We start from the raw sequence: 22181 nt of genomic DNA on the forward strand, positions 1-22181 counted from the left end.
CAGCGTTGCCTCCCTCTTTGTTTAGTTATGACCCCTTAATAACATTTTTTAGGTAAATTCTACTCTCCTGTGTGTTTTTTCATCCAAAAAGGACAGTTTGTTGGTGACGATTCAGGTACATTTCTAAAGTACAATGTGAAATTAACAAGGGACAACAACACCAAACAATCTCCTACAGATTAAATAGAACAACATATCAATGGTGTTGTGGGAACTTGACACAAAAAACACACACAAACATTTTCGGGAGTACAAATCAAAATCGCCCAAACACAAAAAAAGAATCTACATTCAAGCCAAAAAATATATAAAAAATATACAAAAATATGTTGTCAGATGTGAGAAATCAAAATATATTGAGGGAATCATGATAAATAGTAACGAAATAAGTTTGTGAGAAGTGTGTGTGAATATGAGCAGCAAAACGACTTAATTTTTGTCACATTATAAAGAAGAAGAGATTGCGCTGTATTAAACCATTTTTAACATTGCAGCATGACGAAAGTGCTGTATCCATTGCGAACGCTAAGTTTACCAGAACGAGCTGTTCCGTCTTGGAATTTCTTCTGAGCATGTGTGGCACTTTGTGCGTCGGAACAGGCCACACACGGTCGGAATTGACGGGATCGGATTTTGTTGTCGGAAAATTTTATCTCCTGCTCTCCAACTTTGTGTGTCGGAAAATCCGATGGAAAATGTCCGATGGAGCCCACACACGGTCGGAATTTCCGACAACACGCTCCGATCGGACATTTTCCATCGGAAAATCCGACCGTGTGTACGGGGCATAACAGTTTTTATTATTTGTATATTTGTACCATCACATTATGTGACAGGGACCAGTAAGGTCATAGGCCATTCAGATGTTACCTTGCAACATTTTTGTACCCCACTGTGATATATGGTGGACTCTAACTCTAACTCTATCATGCTACCCATTTTTAACCAGATTTTTACCAGTTACAACTGTTTTAGGAATTGACGTCATGATTAATATGTATTTGTATGTATATGGAAATTGTGTGCGATTTTGTTATTTACGGCATATTAAATATCACATTCTCCACCATTGTATTCATTTCAACCACAAGCTTTGTTCAAAGTCCCACCTCTTGCTCCTAATTTTAACAATGCATGAATGGAGGAGAGCAATACACACATAATTATATACAGTGGGGGCGGAAAGTATTCAGACCCCCTTAAAGTTTTCACTCTTTGTTATATTGCAGCCATTTGCTAAAATCATTTAAGTTCATTTTTTTCTCATTAATGTACACACAGCACCCCCCATATTGACAGAAAAACACAGAATTGTTGACATTTTTGCAGATTTATTAAAAAAGAAAAACTGAAATATCACATGGTCCTAAGTATTCAGACCTTTTTCTCAGTATTTAGTAGAAGCACCCTTTTGATCTAATACAGCCATGAGTCTTTTTGGGAAAGATGCAACACATTTTTCACACCTGGATTTGGGGATTCTCTGCCATTCCTCCTTGCAGATCCTCTCCAGTTCTGTCAGGTTTGATGGTAAACGTTGGTGGACGGCCATTTTTAGGTCTCTCCAGAGATGCTCAATTGGGTTTAAGTCAGGGCTTTGGCTGGGCCATTCAAGAACAGTCATGGATATGTTGTGAAGCCACTCCTTCATTATTTTAGCTGTGTGCTTAGGGTCATTGTCTTGTTGGAAAGTAATCCTTCGGCCCAGTCTGAGGTCCTGAGCACTCTGGAGAAGGTTTTCATCCAGGATATCCCTGTACTTGGCTGCATTTATCTCTCCCTCGATTGCAACCAGTCGTCCTGTCCCTGCAGCTGAAAAACACCCCCCCAGCATGATGCTGCCACCACATTGCTTCACTGTTGGGACTGTACTGGACAGGTGATGAGCAGTGCCTGGTTTCCTCCACACATACCGCTTAAAATTGAGGCCAAAAAGTTCCATTTTGGTCTCATAAGACCAAAGAATCTTATTTCTCACCATCTTAGAGTCCTTCAGGTGTTTTTTTTAGCAAACTCCATGCGGGCTTTCATGTGTCTTGCACTGAGAGGCTTCCTTCGGGCCACTCTGCCATAAAGCCCCGACTGGTGGAGGGCTGCAGTGATGGTTGACTTTCAACAACTTTCTCCCATCTCCCAACTGCATCTCTGGAGCTCAGCCACAGTGATCTTTGGGTACTTCTTTACCTCTCACACCAAGGCTCTTCTCCCCAGGTAGCTCAGTTTGGCCAGACGGCCAGCTCTATGAAGGGTTCCGGTCGTCCCAAACGTCTTACATTTAAGGATTATGGAGGCCACTGTGCTCTTAGGAACCTTAAGTGCAGCAGAAATGTTTTTGTAACCTTAGCCAGAACTGTGCCTCGCCACAATTCTGTCTCTGAGCTCTTCAGGCGGTTCCCTTGACCTCATGATTCTCATTTGCTCTGACATGCACTGTGAGCTGTAAGGTCTTATATAGACAGGTGTGTGGCTTTCCTAATCAAGTACAATCAGTAAAATCAGACACAGCTCGACTCAAATGAAGGTGTAGAACCATCTCAAGGATGATCAGAAGAAATGGAGTTAAATATACGAGTGTCACAGCAAAGGGTCTGAATACTTAGGACCATGTCATATTTCAGTTTTTCTTTTTTAATAAATCTGCAAAAATGTCAACAATTCTGTGTTTTTCTGCCAATATAGGGTGCTGTGTGTACATTAATGAGAAAAAAAAATGAACTTAAATGATTTTAGCAAATGGCTGCAATATAACACAAAGAGTGAAAACTTTAAGGGGGTCTGAATATTTTCCGCCCCCACTGTGTACATTATATATATATATATATATATATATATATATATATATATATATATATATATATATATATATATATATATGTATATGATTAAGTAATTCACGTACAGTGCGTTATATTGCGGCCTATAGGAGATTGGACATTGGCAAACAAAGCTGTAAGGGCAGCCTAGTATAATCTGTCCCACTGCGGTTGTGATTCGATTTTTAAAATGGTCCTGTCAGAGTTTGGTGCTTTGCAGTTGCGATTCTGGGGTCCATAGACTTCAATGGAAACACCTTCCCCAGCAATTTGTCTATAGACAGCAGGAGCGGATCGCGCTATTGTCTCAAGAGCCTAGAGATTCTGGGAAGTAACACAGATCAGTGAGGACTGGCAGTGGTGCCAAAAAACAGGACTTTAGGAAGCGGGGGCACAGATAGGTACTGGTGCATTTTTACCCTAATGTAGAGAATGCAATAAGGTAAACAAACACCTAACGTTGAATACCACTTTAAGTCCATCTGCTTCAATGATAAGTTGCTGAATCCTGGTGAAAAAGAACCACTAGGGCCAAGATTTGGCCCATGATGATACTCAAACCCAAATGTTGATACAGACCAGAATTTGGGAAATACAGATTTCATCCCACTGAGTACTTTCTGAGATTTAATTTTCATCCCTTGTACCATGACAGATATACACTGGTGCGAAGGTAGAATATGTTAGAAGTTGATTTTCTAGCTTTGTGTAGGGATAACTGAACCAGAGATACTCCTATCCTTCAAGGCCTGTAGTTCAACAGCCAGGCCTTTAAAGTTGGAGATTAAGAAGCAAGGTGATAAACAGGTCCTTGGGAAAGAAGATCTGGATGATCTGGAAGAGTCTAAGTACCTAGTCCACCTGGACCAGTTTGGTTTGATGAGAATAACAATGCCCTTCAACTTGATCCTGCAGTGCAGGAGAGGAGGGGGGTTTAGAGAATGAAAGGCATAGACAGGTTTGAACCGATTCCATAGTCACCAGAGCATCCACTGAAGGCTAGAGGATCCCTGGACCTGGAGACCAACCTGGTCGGTTTCTTGCTGAACCTTAAGTCAGTTTGGTATTCTACACTATATTGAAATACCTTAGGGTTAAGAAGATCATTCTCTGCAGTCCAGACCTTGACAACTGAGGAAGTCTGCCTACCAATTTTCTATGGCTGAAATGTGCATGGCAGATATACACTATATTACCAAAAGAATTGGGACGCCTACCTTTACACGCACATGAACTTTAATGAATGAATAACTTGTATAGCGATACATATGCTAACTAAATCGCCTCAAGGCGCTTTGCCACCAGTGTCCATCTGGGTCTTCAGAAGAGATGGGTCTTGAGCTTCTTCCTGAAGTCCAGATGTTTTTTTAATGGTATCCCAGTCTTAGTCTGTAGGGTTCAATATGGAGTTGGCCCACCCTTCGCAGCTATAACAGCTTCAACTCTTCTTGGAAGGCTGTCCACAAGGTTTAGGAGTGTGTCTACAGTAATGTTTGATCATTCTTCCAGAAGCACATTTGTGAGGTCAGGCACTGATGTGGACGAGAAGGCCTGGCTCACAGTCTCCGCTCTAATTCATCCCAAAGGTGTTCTATCGGGTTGAGGTCAGGACTCTGCAGGCCAGTCAAGCTCCTCCAACCCAAACTCGCTCATCCATGGACGTTGCTTTGTGCACTGGTCCAAATCATTTGGTGGAGGAGAGATTATGGTGTGGGGTTGTTTTTTTTAGGGGTTAGACTTGGCCCCTTTGTTCCAGGGATAGGAACTCTTGAGATGTCAGCATACCAAAGACATTTTGAACTATTTCATGCTCCCAACTTTGTGGGAACAGTTTGGGGATGGCCCCTTACTGTTTCAACATGACTGCGCACCAGTGCACAATGAAAGGTGCATAAAAGATAAGTATGAGCAATTTTTGGGTGGAGGAACTTGACTGGCCAGCACAGAGTCCTGACCTTATCCCGATAGAACACCTTTGGGATGAATTAGAGCAGAGACTGTGAGCCAGGCCTTCTCGTCCATACCCAACATCACAAATGCGCTTCTGGAAGAATGGTCATACATCCCCATAGACACACTGCTAAACAATGTGGATAGCCTTCACGGAAGAGTTTAAGCCGTTTCAGCTGCGAAGGGTGGGCAAACTCAATAATGTACCATACGGACTAAGATTGGGATTAGAGGTCAACCGATATATCGGCCGGCCGATATATTGGCTGATATCTGGCTTTTTTTACTTAAAGCGGGGTTCCACCCAAATTTTGAACATTATCTCTATGCATTCTCTTCCTTGCCTAGATGCTGACATTCTGTGTAAAAAAAATGTAATTCGCCGTAATTACCTTTTTTTTTCTAATCTTCTTAGCACTTCCTGCTTTTCCTCCCATGGGAGTAGGCGTGTTTCTAGCCTCTCCCAGACCTCCCACAGTCCCCTGGGAGCTAGTCTCAGGCTTCCCAGCATGCATTGTGCAACAGTGTCATCACAACATTTCGGTGAATGCTGGGAGCACAGCATTCACTGCATCCAGGAAATACATGCTTGTAGGCTTCAAATGCCCACAATGAAGATGGAAACCGCCTTCAGTGAATTTTATAAGTTATTCTTTACAACGAAATCGGACACAGGCGGACTTATTACACAGAACATGTGAGTAGATAATCATGAGAAGAAAAGTTTGTGAATGAACTACAAAAAAAAAAAAACGATAGACACTTTGCCGATTGTGCTGATAAAAAAAGCCGATTATAACTTCAGCAGGACTTGCAAATGACTTCTGTAATAGAAGTCAATGCAAGTTTCCTGAGGTTATCTGTGGAGAGGATTCTCTCCTCCCTGGGCAGCCTGCCAAGTCTGATAAGAAGAAACATTGTATCTCTTCAAGTTCTTTTATCAATGAGCTAAACTCTGTGTGTAGAAGCTCTCAGTTTAACCATTTAAAGACTCAATCTTTTCTGACATTTGTTGCTTACAAGTAAAAATCCTGTATTTTCTGCTAGAAAATCACTTAGAACCCCCAAACATTATATATATATATTTTTTTAGCAGAGACCCTAGGGAATAAAATAGCGGTTGTTGCAATATTTTTTGTCACACGGTATTTGCGCAGCGGTCTTTCAAATGCAATTTTTTTTTAAAAAAATGAATGAAATAATAATAAAAAAAAAATAAGCAGTAAAGTTAGCCCATTTTTTTTCGTCCAAAAGTTTTGATTACCTGTTTTTGTGTATTTAATATTTAAGATATAGTTATTTTTTTTTTTTTTTAATCTAAATTATACATACAAGTGAACTGATTGGAGGTTTGTTTTGTTTAATAAATGTTTAAATGTAAAAAATTTTCTCTATTACTTAAGGTTGCTCTCACACTGGAGCGGGCATGCGTTGACGGTAAAACGCTGTTAGTTTTAGCGGCGCTTTACCATCATTTTAGCGGCGCTATTCGGCTGCTAGCGGGGCGCTTATAACCCAGCTAGCAGCCAAGGAAGGGGTTAATTGCGCCCATTCAGCGCTGCTGCCGAAACGCTTTGCAGGCGCTTCGGCAGCGGTGCGCATTCATTTCAATGGGCAGGAGTGGTGGAGCAGCGGTATACACCACTCCAAAGATGCTGCTTGCAGGACTTTTTTTTTTTAACATCCTGCCATCGCATCGCCTCAGTGTGAAAGCAGTCGGGCTTTCACACTGAGACTGCAGGGGAGCCGTTTTACAGGCACTTTACAGGCGCTATTTTTAGCCCAAAAGCGCCTGAAAAATGCCCCAGTATGAAAGGGGTCTAACTGTTAGATTTTATGAGATGAAGGAAAAAAAAAAAAAAAAAAAAAATCGACCTAATATATCGGCCCAAAAAAAAAATCGGCATCATATATCGGCCATCAGCCACCGCAATTTCTAAATATCGGCATCGGCCAGAGAAAAACCCATATCGGTCGACCTCTAATTGGGATGCCATTAAAAGTTCATGTGAGTGAGTGTAAAGGCAAGCGCCTCAATACTTTTGGTAATATAGTGTAGGTCCCAAGCCAGGATCTGATCCGCTTCCCTTTGAACTGCAAGATTCCTGGTTCCTACCTGATGATTTATGGAAGCCACTGCAGGGGAACTGTCTGGCTGGATCATGCTTGGATGACCTTGCAACTAAGATCTAGTGATGAATAGATAACCAAATCGCTCTGGGCTCCTGGATATAGATCAGATGAGCTTCCCCTTAGACCCCTTTCACACTGGGGCGGTTTGCAGGCGGTATTAGGCTAAAAATACCGCCTGCAAACCGCCCCTAAACAGCCTCCGCTGTTTGTTCAGTGTGAAAGCCCGAGGGCTTTCACACTGAAGCGGTGCGCTGGCAGGACGGTGAAAAAAGTCCTGCAAACCGCTTCTTTGGAGCGGTGAATTCACCGCTCCTAAACCGCTCCTGCCCATTGAAATCAATGGGACAGCGCGGCTATACCTCGGCAATACCGCGGCTATAGCCGCGCTTTACGAGTGATTTTAACCCTTTTTCGGCCACCAGCGGGGGTTAAAACTGCACCGCTAGCGGCCGAATACAGCTGCAAGAACGACGGTACAGCAGCGCTAAAAATAGCGCTGTTGTACCGCCGTCGCCCCCACCGCCCCAGTGTGAAAGGGGTGGAGAAGCTGCTTGCACCGATTCGGGTATACACCTGACCTAGGGATTGGATATGTAAATGGGTGGTGCTGCGCTAGTCCTAAGTGCGGTTAAACAGATGTGGCTTCAATAATAGTCATGTTTTATATCATCAGAAGATAGACTGGTTCGAGTGATCCGTGACTCTTACCAAAATATAAATAGATGTCATAAACGTGAGAAACTCTTCATAAAAACACACATATTTAAAAATATATCACCGTAGCATATGACTGACTCAGAATCAATTAGCAAAACAACCTTAATAGAGTGCAAGTAAATATAAATCGTGATTTAAGCTATATGCAAACGTAGGGCAGAAGCATATGACCAGAAAAACTTTTATGGCATCCACCTGGGGGCTCCAGCGCATCCCTCACCGTCCTAGATCCTAGGATATGGTTCCCTCAGATATGGTGCAGGGGGGTATACAAGATAATAAAGCAGGAAGGGTCCCAATAGTGTAATTCCATTTATTAAAAAATTTATTTTTATTACAGAAATACAGGTACTCACATTGAAGATAAATAAATAGCGATTTAATCCGACGAGCGGCGAGCTTGTGAGCCTCTATCAGTGTATGCAGCCTGTCCCGTCGAGCTCGCCGCTCGTCGGATTAAATCGCTATTTATTTATCTTCAATGTGAGTACCTGTATTTCTGTAATAAAAATCAATTTAATAAATGGAATTACACTATTGGGACCCTTCCTGCTTTATTATCTTATATACCCCCCTGCACCATATCTGAGGGAACCATATCCTAGGATCTAGGACGGTGAGGGATGCGCTAGAGCCCCCAGGTGGATGCCATAAAAGTTTTTTCTGGTCATATGCTTCTGCCCTATTACCCTAAGGTAAGGGGCCATTGCCCACTAGTGTGTATGCACACGAAGATGCACTGGATGTCGATCACTCTAAGCACTTTAATTGCAATGCTTGCATACTAGGACGTTGCTGTCACATATTTCGTTTATATAAAGACTTTTAGCTTGAAGCATTTTTTTCTTACTTTGGGATATCATACTTATATTGGACTTTTTTGCACATTTGTCACTTTATGTGAAATATGGTATACTGACCCTTTTGGTATTCATATTGTATGGAGTCGTATACATTATTGCACATTGTGCACATTGTTTGCACATTGTCACTTTTTTGGAGCTACGTTTGCGTATAGCTTAAAGGATCCAGGACTTATCACCATTCTGACAGGCTAGCATCCATCATGAGAACATTTCAGTTCAATGTGAGGGAGGATATCCTTGACTCCTGTGCTGGACTTGTGATCAACCAGGCCAATGCAAGCCTGGTTTTGTGGGTCAAGAGTATGTCTAGACTGGGCCTGCTTATCCCACACTGCTAGAATATGAAGTTGCAATGGTCTGCAGTAAAATTGGGCATATAGAACTGCTTCAATAGAGGCCATCATTAAGCTGTGATCAGGTCTCTATAAGGCAACAGGGAGCCAAGGGGAATGTCCAGAGGATGGTGGAGGTAGTACATTGGCAGGGGAGATGGCGCGAAGGCAACAAGGTCAGCAAATGCACCAGAAAATGGCACACACATGCACAATGGGAACCCTGGGAGGAGGCCTGTGAAGGAGCAGTAGTGTCAAAGAACTTGCACAGCTGCAGTAGGCTTCTAGAGTGCAAAAAATAAAATATAGATAAAATATAGCATAACTCCCATTCATACCGCTGGCCATAGAACCAATAGTGTGGCAGCTAAAGCACTGCAAGTTCATCCCTTAGGGCAGGGATATACAATTAGCAGACCTCCAGCTGTTCCAAAACTACAAGTCCCATCATGCCTCTGCCTATCATGCTTGTTGCTGTCAAAGTCTTGCCATGCCTCATGGGACTTGTAGTTCTGCAACAGCTGAAGGTCCGCTAATTGCATATCCCTGGTTTAGGGAAAGAACCAGAGCAAAGAAAGAACCATCAGGCTCCCTGCACACAAGGGCAGAAGGCCAAACTCACTGCAGTAGAGTTCTTGAGAGGCCCTGTGGTTCCCACACCAACACACAGTGTATAGAGAGGAAAGATTCTGGGAACATGCTGCTTCCACTAGTCTTCACCCCTCCAGTGGGCACACTCCCTGAAGAGACTTTAGGAACAGAAATCCACCAGACGAATGCACTGCATCCCTGGACCTGTAAAGCTCCCTGCAGCTGACTCACATGTTTACACATGTGTCTAGGAGGGTGCCTTTAGTAAAGTCCAGTGTTCAATGACCCATTACAGCCCAGCCATGCTTCTTCCTCTTAGTGGGGCCTGGGTACAGCTTCCATGGAAATTGAAGCAACCGAAAGTACTCACTAGAAGAAAAATAATCATGATAAAAAGTCAAAAAAAGGAGGGAAGACATCCATTCTCCTCAGCCACCCGCAAAAAACGGAAGCATGATGGGAGTGGAAGGAGTTATTCTAGGCTGCCCTTACAGCTTTGTTTGCCTATGTGCAATCTTCTTAAGGCACCAGTATAACCCAATGTACCCGAATTACTTCATCCTGTGTCGCTTAACATACAAATTTAAGAATTATAGATTGCAGTTTTATTTAGGGTTCTTTTAATAGTAAAAGTTTTTTGAAAAGAGACATTTTGCTTGCCAATAAAGGTGTCTTTTTTGTACACCTTTTTTCATTTAAAGTAAATGTGAGAAAAGAGGACTGAGCTCTCGTAAGAGCCATCAGTGGTTATATTAGCACTCACTGCAGTTCTTTTCTAATTCCCATGAGGGCTTATACATTACAGTAGAATATTCTGTAACACAAATATCTTCAGTGAGTGCCAAACAATGATGTCAGCCCCTAAGAACTGCTCCCGGGATGCTCTGTTTTATCCACCAGTCCTGTGAATGTCAGCACTGAAAAATGACTACCATCACAGTAATGCTACACCTCATACAAATCCAGGCCCTCAATGGAATAGAAACACTGCATCATCATATGACGTTGCCACACTCAGGCATCTAAAAATGAATTAATAATTATGGCTGTGTATGAGTGTTTAGAGCTCCTTCCTGTAGGCTGAGAGAGCTTGTGGTTTGAGACTACTGAGAAGAGTGCAACAGCCAACTGGGATCATATATTGTAGATTTAAAGGCCTTAAAAAATAAAACATATGTTGCTACTGATAATTTTGACAAAAGTTACAATTTATTAGACCCTGTTTGCATTCAAAAATCCAACTTCAGCTGTATATAGTATAGCTGCACGATTAATTGTTAAGAATTGTTATCACAATTATTTCCCCCTTGCGATCTTGACAAAGTATTTCCTGATTCTTTCTATGCAGAGAATTCTCTCTGCTCTGCTGAAGCCAACAGGAAAAAAAAAGAAAAAAAAAAAAAAAAAAAAGAAGGGCAGCCTGCCAAGAATCACAACATTCTTAAGTGCCGGTTCACACAGGGGCAGCCCGACTTGCAGCGCGACTTTGTAAGGCGATCTGCACACGACTTCAGCGGCGGCTTGCGAAATGACTTCTGTCTAGAGGTCAATGCAAGTCGCCCTGAGGTCATCCCAAAGTAGTACAGGAACCTTTTTCTAAGTTGGAGCAACTTGAGTCATTCCTATTAGAATGGTTCCATAGTACAGAATGGAACGCGACTTGTCAGGTGGCTAAGTCGCCTGACAAGTCGCCCCTGTGTGAACCGGCACTTAGCAGTGGAACTTATGTATAAACATTGTAACAATTTGTCCTTTAGATCAAAGGAATATGCTTTGGTGTGTATATGAGGGAAGTTTAACCACTAAACCTTTATGACATTTGTTGGTTTCAAGTTAAAATCTTTTTTTTTGGGCTAGAAAATTGCATAGAACCCCCAAACATTATATATCTCTCTCTCTATATATATCTATATCTATCTCTCTCTCTCTCTATATATATATATATATATCTCTATATCTCTCTCTCTCTCTATAATATATATATCTCTATATCCTAGAGAATAAAATGTTGCTTGTTGCAATATTTTATGTCACACTGTATTTACACAGCAGACGTTTTTCGGGAAAAAAATTACACTTAAATGAATTACAAAAAAAAAAAAAAAAAAAAAAAAAAAAAACACAACTAACCAGTAAAGTTAGCCCAATATTTTTTTTTGTATAATGTGAAAAATTTTATGCCGCGAGAATCGTGATCTTTATTCTAAGCAAAAAAATTGTGATTCTCATTTTGGCCAGAATCGTGCAGCTCTATGAGGTAGTATACTCCCTTCTCCAGTGCTGCAGCCTCCATCGCACTCCTCAACATGCAATACCTCCAGGAGTGCCATATGCCTGCTTACTGTGGTTCTGTCTTATAGCTCCTACATCACTATAGGACCCAGCAGTAATATATTGACTAGAAGATGGAACCACACTGTGCAGCAGGGGACAGAGGCATCCAACACTCCTAAAAGGTTAAAATGCTAGAGGGTCCAACAGAGCCTGCAGTGCTGGAACTGAGCAAACAGTGGAGGCACAGGTCACCGGGCAGGCAAGTATAAATGCTTTGCCTTTGCAGGGAAGCTGCAATAGTTTTTTTATATACATACACACACACACACACTGTAGCAGGTGTGAAACAGTGGATGAATGCGTTTGATCTTCATCTAAGCAGATTTTACAATGTGATTTTGTACATTTTACAATGTACAAAACAACCGTCCATTCTACTGATTTTTATCTGTGGCAGTGTGTTGGATTATACACTGTGGAAGAATAAACAACCCTTTTGCTGCAAACATCAATCTGTACAGGGTGGCAAAACTGCATTAAAAACACTTATTCAAAACATAAGGAACTGGATTAAAAAATGCATATTGTGGTCAGCTTGAACGCCACCTTCAGAAAAATCTTAGAGGCCAAGACACAGCTCTGTATCCGGTGAAATGGCTCAGGTGTCTTGACGCACAACAATAATCTGAAACCCAATACTGTATTGAAAAGAGAGGCAGAGACTTAAGATTTTTGTTACACGAGTGGGTGCACTTTGACCGGCAAGCGATAAATGAATGCATGCTTACAGTGCCCATTCATGCACGCTCAAATGTTTGTCCTTCCATTTTTAACTAGAAAATTAAAAACATCTGATGCCCATACATTGCTGGGCTTTCTGAAGACAGCTTGAACAATGCTTGATGTTCAAGCTGAGTAAACCTAAGCAGTAATGACCTCGGACTACTTACTGCCTGATTTTAAAGCCCAACTTTGGGAAACATAAAATATTCCTTGCAGTACAGCTGTTCCCTGCAAGGGTTAATTGCTCATGTAGGTCTAGAGAACACAGAAAAGAAGGTTTACTTACTCAATCCTCTGTGCAGCTTGACCGTTCCCCCACAGAGTCTTCTCCACCATGCTCCAGTGGTCTAGGGTCATGATGTCATCAAAACCAAGCTAGGTTCCAAAGCCCTGCACTGGGCATAATGTTAAGGGGCAGTTCACTGCCGGAGCACCATATTTTGGGGGAGCAGAAGATCGGATAGGTAAAAGCATTTCTCATCTCCCCTAGACAAAATGAGCAGTTAGCCTTTGCAGTGTAGGCACAGTCCCACTGCAAGGGATCATTTTAATGTTTCCCAACTTAAAGGAGTTGTAAAGGCAGAAGGTTTTTTTTTTTTTATCTTAAAGCATTCTATGCATTAAGATAAAAAAAAAAAAAAAAAAAAAAAAAAAAACCTTGTTTGTAGCAGCCTCACAGCACCCCCTAATTACTTACCTGAGCCCCATCTCTCTCCAGCGATGTCCAGGAAGATCTAAGCCATCCACAACACTCCTCTCGATTGGCTGAGACAGCAGCGGCACCATTGGCAAAGTCAGTCAGCCATACGGGGGAGAGAGGGGGTGGGGCCCGGGTCAGGGAATTGACACACGGAGCTGTGACTCTGCTCCAGTGCTCCCATAGGAAGCTGCTGACTGTGGGGGCAATGGATAGGAGGAAGGGGCTAAGAGCAGCAAAGAGGGATCCGAGAAGAGGAGGATCCAGGCCGCTCTGTGCAAAACCAACTGCACAGAGGTGGCAAATAAGACAGGACCGGCAACATGTCCCCCGGAGTGATTTTCAGGTTCGCGGGCTCCAGGCGCTATGATTGGCCAGAGCCGTGATGACATCCCTCCCGCACATGGGCACGGGAGCCCAGGTGCTGAAGAAACAGCACGCTCGGGCCATTTCTTCAGTGCGCATGCGTCGATGACGTTGGCGCAAGCGTATATGGTAAATATCTCCTAAACCTTGTAGGTTTAGGAGGTATTTACAGTACCTACAGGTAAGCCTTATTATACGCTTACCTGTAGGTAAAAGTGGTGTAACTAGGTTTACAACCACTTTAACCACTTACGGACTGCCCGCCGTCTTTATACGTCGGTATTTTGAAGAAGGATAACGTTGTTTTGGCAGCAGCTAGCTACCATAACCCCGGTATCTTCTTCAGTGAGCGGTCTGGTTTCAGATAAAAGTGGTCTCAGCGGCAGATTCGCCACAAGATCACTTTTATCGGCGGGAGAGGGCCTGTTAGGTATGGAGACGAGTGAGGGGAAGATGGCCCCCACCTGTCTCCATACCATTGCAGGGCGGAAGCGACGTCAAAACTTCACTTCCGCCCATAGCTCTTAAAGAGACATTTATTTATTTTTCCTTATTGCATTTTAGTGTAAATATGAGATCTGAGGTGTTTTTTGACCCCAGATCTCATATTCAAGAGGTCCTGTCATGCTTTTTTTCTATTACAAGAACAATTAAAAGAACAGTGTAAAAATAAAGAAAAAATAAGAAAAAAAAAAACAAACAAAATTTTTTTTTAAACGCGCCTACGAACGCAACGCCCGCATATGAAAACGGTCTTCAAACCACACATGTGAGGTATCGCTGCAATCAGAGTGAGAGCAGTAACAATTTTAGCCCTAGACCTCCTCTAACTCAAAACATGCAACCTGTAGAATTTTTTAAACATCGCCTATGGAAATTATTAAGGGTAAAAGTTTGTCACCATTCCACGAGCGGGCGCAATTTTGAAGCGTGACATTTTTTCTGCTTGGAAACTCCCCTCCATGCTAGCCAGTGTCCATGCACACTATGGCTTTTTCAGGAGTTTACAGGCATATGCTCTTAGGCTGAATGTACATGGGACATTTTTACAACCTCTCCTGAACAATTTAACTTGACAGATAGTAAGTAACCCATGTTTAAAACGGCCGTTTTTCTGCATTTGCATGCTGTGTTTGAAAAAAAAAATTTAAATAGCCAAAAATTAAAAACGCCTATAAACAAAATGCAGTTAAATGTGAGTTACCACGTTTAGAAGTGTTTGGCGCTTGAAATGCCTCTAAACTCAGCGTCTGAACTCATTTGTTTTCCAAAAAAGGCCTCTAAACTCAACTGCCTAAAAACGACATTAAACAAACCTACGTACATGTACACATAAGATAACATTGGAGGAGTTCAGGGGCAGCTGAAAAAAAGCATCCAACTGCCTCTGAATGTCCGTTTACCAGCAGCAGTGTACATGACGCCTTACAGGCAGAAAACCCCCCCCACCAAACTCACGTGAGTTTGAGCAGAAAAAACACCATGCCCAAAAATGCACCAAAGAGCATACAAACACACACAAAAAAAATAATTTTATATTATATTATATCACAAGGTTACATACCCTGGCAGAATTTATGATTTCTTGGCCATTTTGCAGAGAATATGAATGATGGCACAAAAACATCTTTCACTCATGGTTAGTGTTTGGCTGAAGCCTTTTATTATCAGTCAACTGTGTTTACTCTTTTTAAATCATAATCACAACAGAAACTACCCAAATGACCCTGATCAGAAGTTTACATATCCTGGTGATTTTAGCCTGATTACATGCACACAAGTTCACACAAAGGGTTTGAATGGCTATTAAAGGTAACCATCCTCACCTGTGATCTGTGTGCTTATAATTAGTGCTGTGTGTATAAAAAAGGTCAATGAGTTTCTGGACACCTGACAGACCCTTGCATCTTTCATTCAGTGCTGCACTGACGTTTCTGGATTCTGAGTCATGGGGAAAGCAAAAGAATTGTCAAAGGATCTGCGGTAAAAGGTAGTTGAACTGTATAAAGCAGGAAAGGGATATAAAAAGATATCGAAGGAATTGAGAATGCCAATCAGCAGTGTTCAAACTCTAATCAAGAAGTAGAAAATGAGGGGTTCTGTTGAAGCCAAACCACGGTCAGGTAGACCAACTAAAATTTCATCCACAACTGCCATGAAAATTGTTCGGGATGCAAAGAAAAACCCACAAAGAACTTCAGGTGAAATACAGGACTCTGAAAACATATGGTGTGGCTGTTTCAAGATGCACAATAAGGAAGCACTTGAATGATGGACTGCATGGTCGAGTCGGCAGAAGAGAGCCATTACTACGCGAATGCCAAAAAGTATCCCGCTTACAATAAGGCTCCATGCACACTGGAGCTGATAAACTGCAGTTTATTGGAGTTTGGGCGTTTTTTTTTTTTTTTTTTAAAGCCCATAAACTCCACTCTATGTTATCCTATGTGTCCATGCACACATGGCCGTTTTTTAGCTTTAATGAGCAGTGGAGTTTATGGGCTTCTTCCTGAACGCCAGAAATTTGCGTTCAAAGTGCCGTTTTTCACTGCCAAAAAACGGCAAACGCCGATAAACGTTCATAAACGTGCGTTAATTTGAGGTTCGGCGTTCTATTTTTTCAATGCATTGTGGGAGTTTGGAATGCATTGTGGGATTTTTGGAGTGTTCTCTGTGTATTTTTATAAAAAACGCCCATTAACGCTAAAGCTAAAAAACGCTCATAAACACTCATTAACGCTAGTACAAAACGCTGTTACAAGCTAGTTTTTCAACCAGCGTTTTCTGCCAGCAATCTGGCATCAAGAAAAAGCTTTTTTTGAGCTCCAGTGTGCATGGAGCCTAAGCCAAACAGCACAGAGACAAGCCTCAAACCTTCTGGAACAAAGTCATTTGGAGTGATGAGACCAAAATTGAGCTTTTTGGCCACAACCATAAACACTACATTGGGAGAGAAGTCAACAAGGCCTATGATTAGAGGGCAAATTTGCTGCATGCAGGGTGAATATCTCCTAAACCGTGTATGTTTAGTATATATTAATTTTACCTACAGGTAAGCCTTATTATAGGCTTACTTAAAGGTAAAAATCAAAGAGGGTTATACAACCGCTTTAAGACCCCTTTCACACTGGAACGCCTGTGCCATTGGTGCTAAAGCTTTGGAGGCACTTAACGCTGTTTTAGCGGCTAGCGGCACTTTTCGACCAGTAGCGGGGCGGTTTTTAGCTTAAAAACAAAGTAAAAAGTCCCATTTTGTGGCGCTTCCAAAGTGTTTTTCAATTGCTGACAAGTCATTGCAATGGGCAGGGCATTTTGGGAGCATTATTTACATCGCTCCCAAACCGCCACAAAGATGCTGCTTGCAGGACTTTTCGTAACGTCCCACAAGCGCACCGCCCCAGTGTGCAAAAACACTGCAATGAATGGAAGGCGCTTTTCAGAGGTTATTTCTAACGCTAAGGCGCCTGAAAACTGCCTCAGTGTGAAAGGGGTCCAAGCGGTTAAACTGACCTAATTTGCAGAACGAAATTCATCCCTTTAATGTCTAAAAGAACCAAAAGGATACAATGGGTTTTTTTTATCTATCTCTCAGCCAATGTTGTTGATAAACATTGCTGGCTGCTATTTTTATTTTTGATAGCTGTGAGGAGAACTGCTCTGCTCACATGAATAGTGGAAATGATGGATTAAACAGATTTCCACCCAAAAGTGGAACTTCCGCTCATTGTACTCCCCCCTTGCCTGTCTTTCACAGGTATGATTTCCCCACTTCCGGGAGCCTCAGCCGTGGGTATAGACGTCCCTGCCCGGGCTCCCCCCTCCCCCCCGTCAGCGGTCCAGTAGGAGAGAGGAGCGGAGCCTTGCGCACGTGCAATAGGGTTCCCGGCACAAAGCTGAAAGGCTACACTGCCGGGTTCCCTTACTCGCAATGGAGGCGGCATGAACCCCACAGCTGATGGAAACATCAACTGTGGTGCCGACATCACTGGACGCCAGGACAGGTAAGTGTCCGATTATTAAAATTCAGCAGCTGCAGTATGTGCTGGCTTTTCATTTTTGCAGCGGTGGGCGGACCTCCACTTTAACATCATGAGGGGGTTGAATTGAGATTGCGATTTTGTAACAATTAATGGTGCAGCTCTATAATCTCTATTTATGATAATCTATCATTCTACTAATCTCTATACACGCATGTGCTCCACGCGGTGTACAGCCTAGACCCTTCACTAGACCCCCCCCCACCCTTCACTGTCACATACATGTCTCAGTCCCCCCCATATGTCACATACATGTCTCAGTCCCCCCCATATGTCACATACATGTCTCAGTCCCCCCCCATATGTCACATACATGTCTCAGTCCCCCCCCCATATGTCACATACATGTCTCAGTCCCCCCCCATATGTCACATACATGTCTCAGTCCCCCCCCCATATGTCACATACATGTCTCAGTCCCCCCCCCATATGTCACATACATGTCTCAGTCCCCCCCCCCATATGTCACATACATGTCTCAGTCCCCCCCCCATATGTCACATACATGTCTCAGTCCCCCCCCCATATGTCACATACATGTCTCAGTCCCCCCCCCATATGTCACATACATGTCTCAGTCCCCCCCCCCATATGTCACATACATGTCTCAGCCCCCCCCCCATATGTCACATACATGTCTCAGCCCCCCCCCCCCCATATGTCACATACATGTCTCAGCCCCCCCCATATGTCACATACATGTCTCAGTCCCCCCCCCATATGTCACATACATGTCTCAGTCCCCCCCCCATATGTCACATACATGCCTCAGTCCCCCCCCCCCATATGTCACATACATGTCTCAGTCCCCCCCCCATATGTCACATACATGTCTCAGTCCCCCCCCCATATGTCACATACATGTCTCAGTCCCCCCCCATATGTCACATACATGTCTCAGTCCCCCCCTCCCCCCCACGTCACATACATGTCTCAGTCCCCCCCCCATATGTCACATACATGTCTCAGTCCCCCCCTCCCCCCCACGTCACATACATGTCTCAGTCCCCCCCTCCCCCCCACGTCACATACATGTCTCAGTCCCCCCCTCCCCCCCACATCACATACATGTCTCAGTCCCCCCCTCCCCCCCACGTCACATACATGTCTCAGTCCCCCCCTCCCCCCCACGTCACATACATGTCTCAGTCCCCCCCTCCCCCCCACGTCACATACATGTCTCAGTCCCCCCCTCCCCCCCATGTCACATACATGTCTCAGTCCCCCCTCCCCCATGTCACATACATGTCTCAGTCCCCCATGTCACATACATGTCTCAGTCCCCCCTCCCCCATGTCACATACATGTCTCAGTCCCCCCCCCCCATGTCACATACATGTCTCAGTCCCCCCTCCCCCATGTCACATACATGTCTCAGTCCCCCCTCCCCCATGTCACATACATGTCTCAGTCCCCCCTCCCCCATGTCACATACATGTCTCAGTCCCCCCTCCCCCATGTCACATACATGTCTCAGTCCCCCCCCCCCATGTCACATACATGTCTCAGTCCCCCCTCCCCCCATGTCACATACATGTCTCAGTCCCCCCTCCCCCCATGTCACATACATGTCTCAGTCCCCCCTCCCCCCATGTCACATACATGTCTCAGTCCCCCCTCCCCCCATGTCACATACATGTCTCAGTCCCCCCTCCCCCATGTCACATACATGTCTCAGTCCCCCCCATGTCACATACATGTCTCAGTCCCCCCTCCCCCCCATGTCACATACATGTCTCAGTCCCCCCCTCCCCCCCATGTCACATACATGTCTCAGTCCCCCCCTCCCCCCCATGTCACATACATGTCTCAGTCCCCCCCTCCCCCCCATGTCACATACATGTCTCAGTCCCCCCCTCCCCCCCATGTCACATACATGTCTCAGTCCCCCCCTCCCCCCCATGTCACATACATGTCTCAGTCCCCCCCTCCCCCCCATGTCACATACATGTCTCAGTCCCCCCCTCCCCCCCATGTCACATACATGTCTCAGTCCCCCCCTCCCCCCCATGTCACATACATGTCTCAGTCCCCCCCTCCCCCCCATGTCACATACATGTCTCAGTCCCCCCCTCCCCCCCATGTCACATACATGTCTCAGTCCCCCCCTCCCCCCCATGTCACATACATGTCTCAGTCCCCCCCTCCCCCCCATGTCACATACATGTCTCAGTCCCCCCTCCCCCATGTCACATACATGTCTCAGTCCCCCCTCCCCCATGTCACATACATGTCTCAGTCCCCCCTCCCCCATGTCATACATGTCTCAGTCCCCCCTCCCCCATGTCACATACATGTCTCAGTCCCCCCCTCCCCCATGTCACATACATGTCTCAGTCCCCCCCTCCCCCATGTCACATACATGTCTCAGTCCCCCCCTCCCCCATGTCACATACATGTCTCAGTCCCCCCTCCCCCATGTCACATACATGTCTCAGGCATTGCTCCTTCAGCCTCTCCAGGGTCAGCTCCTCGGTCACCTCCTCCAGCCACTCGGCCCCCTCCATGGTGCAGACATGGAGTCTGATCACCCGGCCGGGGAAGATCTTCTCCTCCTGCACGAACATGGAGCGGCCCAAGGACAGGGGAGCAGCAGCCTGTCACAGGATCCCCCTCTCCTCTGTCACCGGAACCCCGCCCGGGGCATGCCGGGAAATACAGCAGCCTACGAGCCACCAGTAGGCGGCGAGAAAGAAGAGCCATAAGAATGCGATATACGCAGCCGCCGGCAGGTGGCGGACAAGAGCAGCACAACTGCCTTGTTATATAGCGTAGCGCTGCAGCAGGTGTTAAACGAGAGCAGCCGGTAGATGGCGAGGGAGAGCAGTATAGTGTAATGGATAATATGTAATCTGTAATAGACCAGTAAAGACAATCGCAGAATAAGGTATGGGTCCATATGATGTCTAGTGAGGGACACTTCATTCCAGAAAATGATTATGGTACATCAGTACTTGGTTTTATAATACAAATTGAACAGTATAGTAAGGAATCACAAAAAAGGGGCAACAAAACATTTATAGAAGTATTTAGCTACAAAATGATGTAAGGAAGTGTCATTCACTGACATAAGGATCAATCATTTTCCCTAACTAGGTGCAAGGATTGGTGTGCCTGCACCCCCCCAATAGCTTCATGGATGGACACAGGGCATGATTAATACTTCCCCGCCTTCTCCCCTGCTGTGGTTCCCCCTATCCCTCACATTCCCCAGCAAGTCACTGCTGTCAAAACCAGCTATTCCAACAACTGCTGTCAAACATGGACCTCCGGACACAGCGTTTATAAACATTGTTCAGACTAAGGCCATCTTCCGATCCAACTTTACCCTGCGACTTCGGATCTGACTTCCATGTGACTTTAACCACTTAAGGACTGAGCCTCTTTCTGAGATTTGTTGTTTACAAGTTAAAAACTGTGTTTTTTTGCTAGAAAATTACTTAGAACCCCCAAACATTATACATTTTTTTCCTAACACCCTAGAGAATAAAATGGCAGTCGTTGCAATACTTTCTGTCACACCGTATTTGCGCAGCGGTCTTATTGTGAAAGATAATGTTACGCCAAGTAAATTGATACCCAACATGTCATGCTTCATAATTGCGCCCGCTCGTGGAATGGCGACAAACTTTTACCCTTAAAAATCTCCGTAGGCGACATTTAAAAAATTCTACAGGTTGCATGTTTAGAGTTACAGAGAAGGTCCAGGGCTAGAATTATTGCTCTAACTCTACCGATCGCGGTGATACCTCACATGCGTGGTTTGAACACTGTTTTTATATGTGGGCACTACTCATGCATGCGTTCACTTCTGCACACCAGCCCGTCGGGACGGGGCGTGTTTACATTTTTTTTCTTATTTATTTTACCTTTTATTTTTTATTTTTACACTGTTTTTTTTTTTTTTAAATAAATTTGTCACTTTTATTCCTATTACAAGGCATGTAAACATGCCTTGTAATAGAAAAAAAGCATGACAGGACCTCTTAAATATGAGAGCTGGGGTCAAAAAGACCTCAGATCTCATATTTACACTAAAATGCAATAAAAAAAATAAAAATTTGTCATTTAAAAAAATGATTTACAAAAAATGGCCCTTTAAGAGCTATGGGCGGAAGTGACGTTTTGATGTCGCTTCCGCCCTGCAATGTCATGGAGACGGGTGGGGGCCATCCTCCCCTCATCCGTCTCCACGCCCAGCCAGGAGAAAGACCAGATCGCCTCCACCGCTGCCGACGGCGGAGGGCACCGGAGCACAGCAGGAGGGGCTCTCTCCCAGCGTTCATAAAAGTGATCTCGCGGCAGAGACCACTTTTATCTTGCCCGCTGAATAGGAGGATATCGGGGTTATGGTAGCTAGCTGCTGCCATAATAACGATATCCGTCCTCAAAGTTAGGAAGTATATCGGCATGCGCTGGTCGGCAAGTGGTTAATGAACAGGATCCAATTTTGATCCGACTTTGAGTGTGACTTGTCCTTTGACCAATCAAAACAATTCCTTTGGCTCTGGAATGGATGAAACCTCATGCCAAATTTATAAAAAAAAATGGCATGGGGTCCCCCCCAAAATCCATACCATACCCTTTTACGAGCATGCAGCCTGGCAAGTCAGGAAAAGGGG

General features: G+C 44.2%; 1 protein-coding gene across 1 annotated transcript in view; it reads right to left on the reverse strand.

Moving 5' to 3' along the window:
• The window catches only part of UBAC1 (UBA domain containing 1), a 63141-nt gene extending 42906 nt beyond the window's left edge, over positions 1-20235 (reverse strand). Inside the window, exon 1 of the mRNA XM_073599692.1 lies at positions 19989-20235. Within this exon, the coding sequence (XP_073455793.1) occupies positions 19989-20126 (138 nt within the window). The 5' untranslated portion in view covers positions 20127-20235. The remainder of the gene's footprint in view (positions 1-19988) is intronic.
• Positions 20236-22181: the final 1946 nt, after the last annotated feature.

The sequence above is a fragment of the Aquarana catesbeiana genome, linkage group LG09 (genome assembly GCF_042186555.1).
Source record: "Aquarana catesbeiana isolate 2022-GZ linkage group LG09, ASM4218655v1, whole genome shotgun sequence".
NCBI lineage: Eukaryota > Metazoa > Chordata > Amphibia > Anura > Ranidae > Aquarana > Aquarana catesbeiana.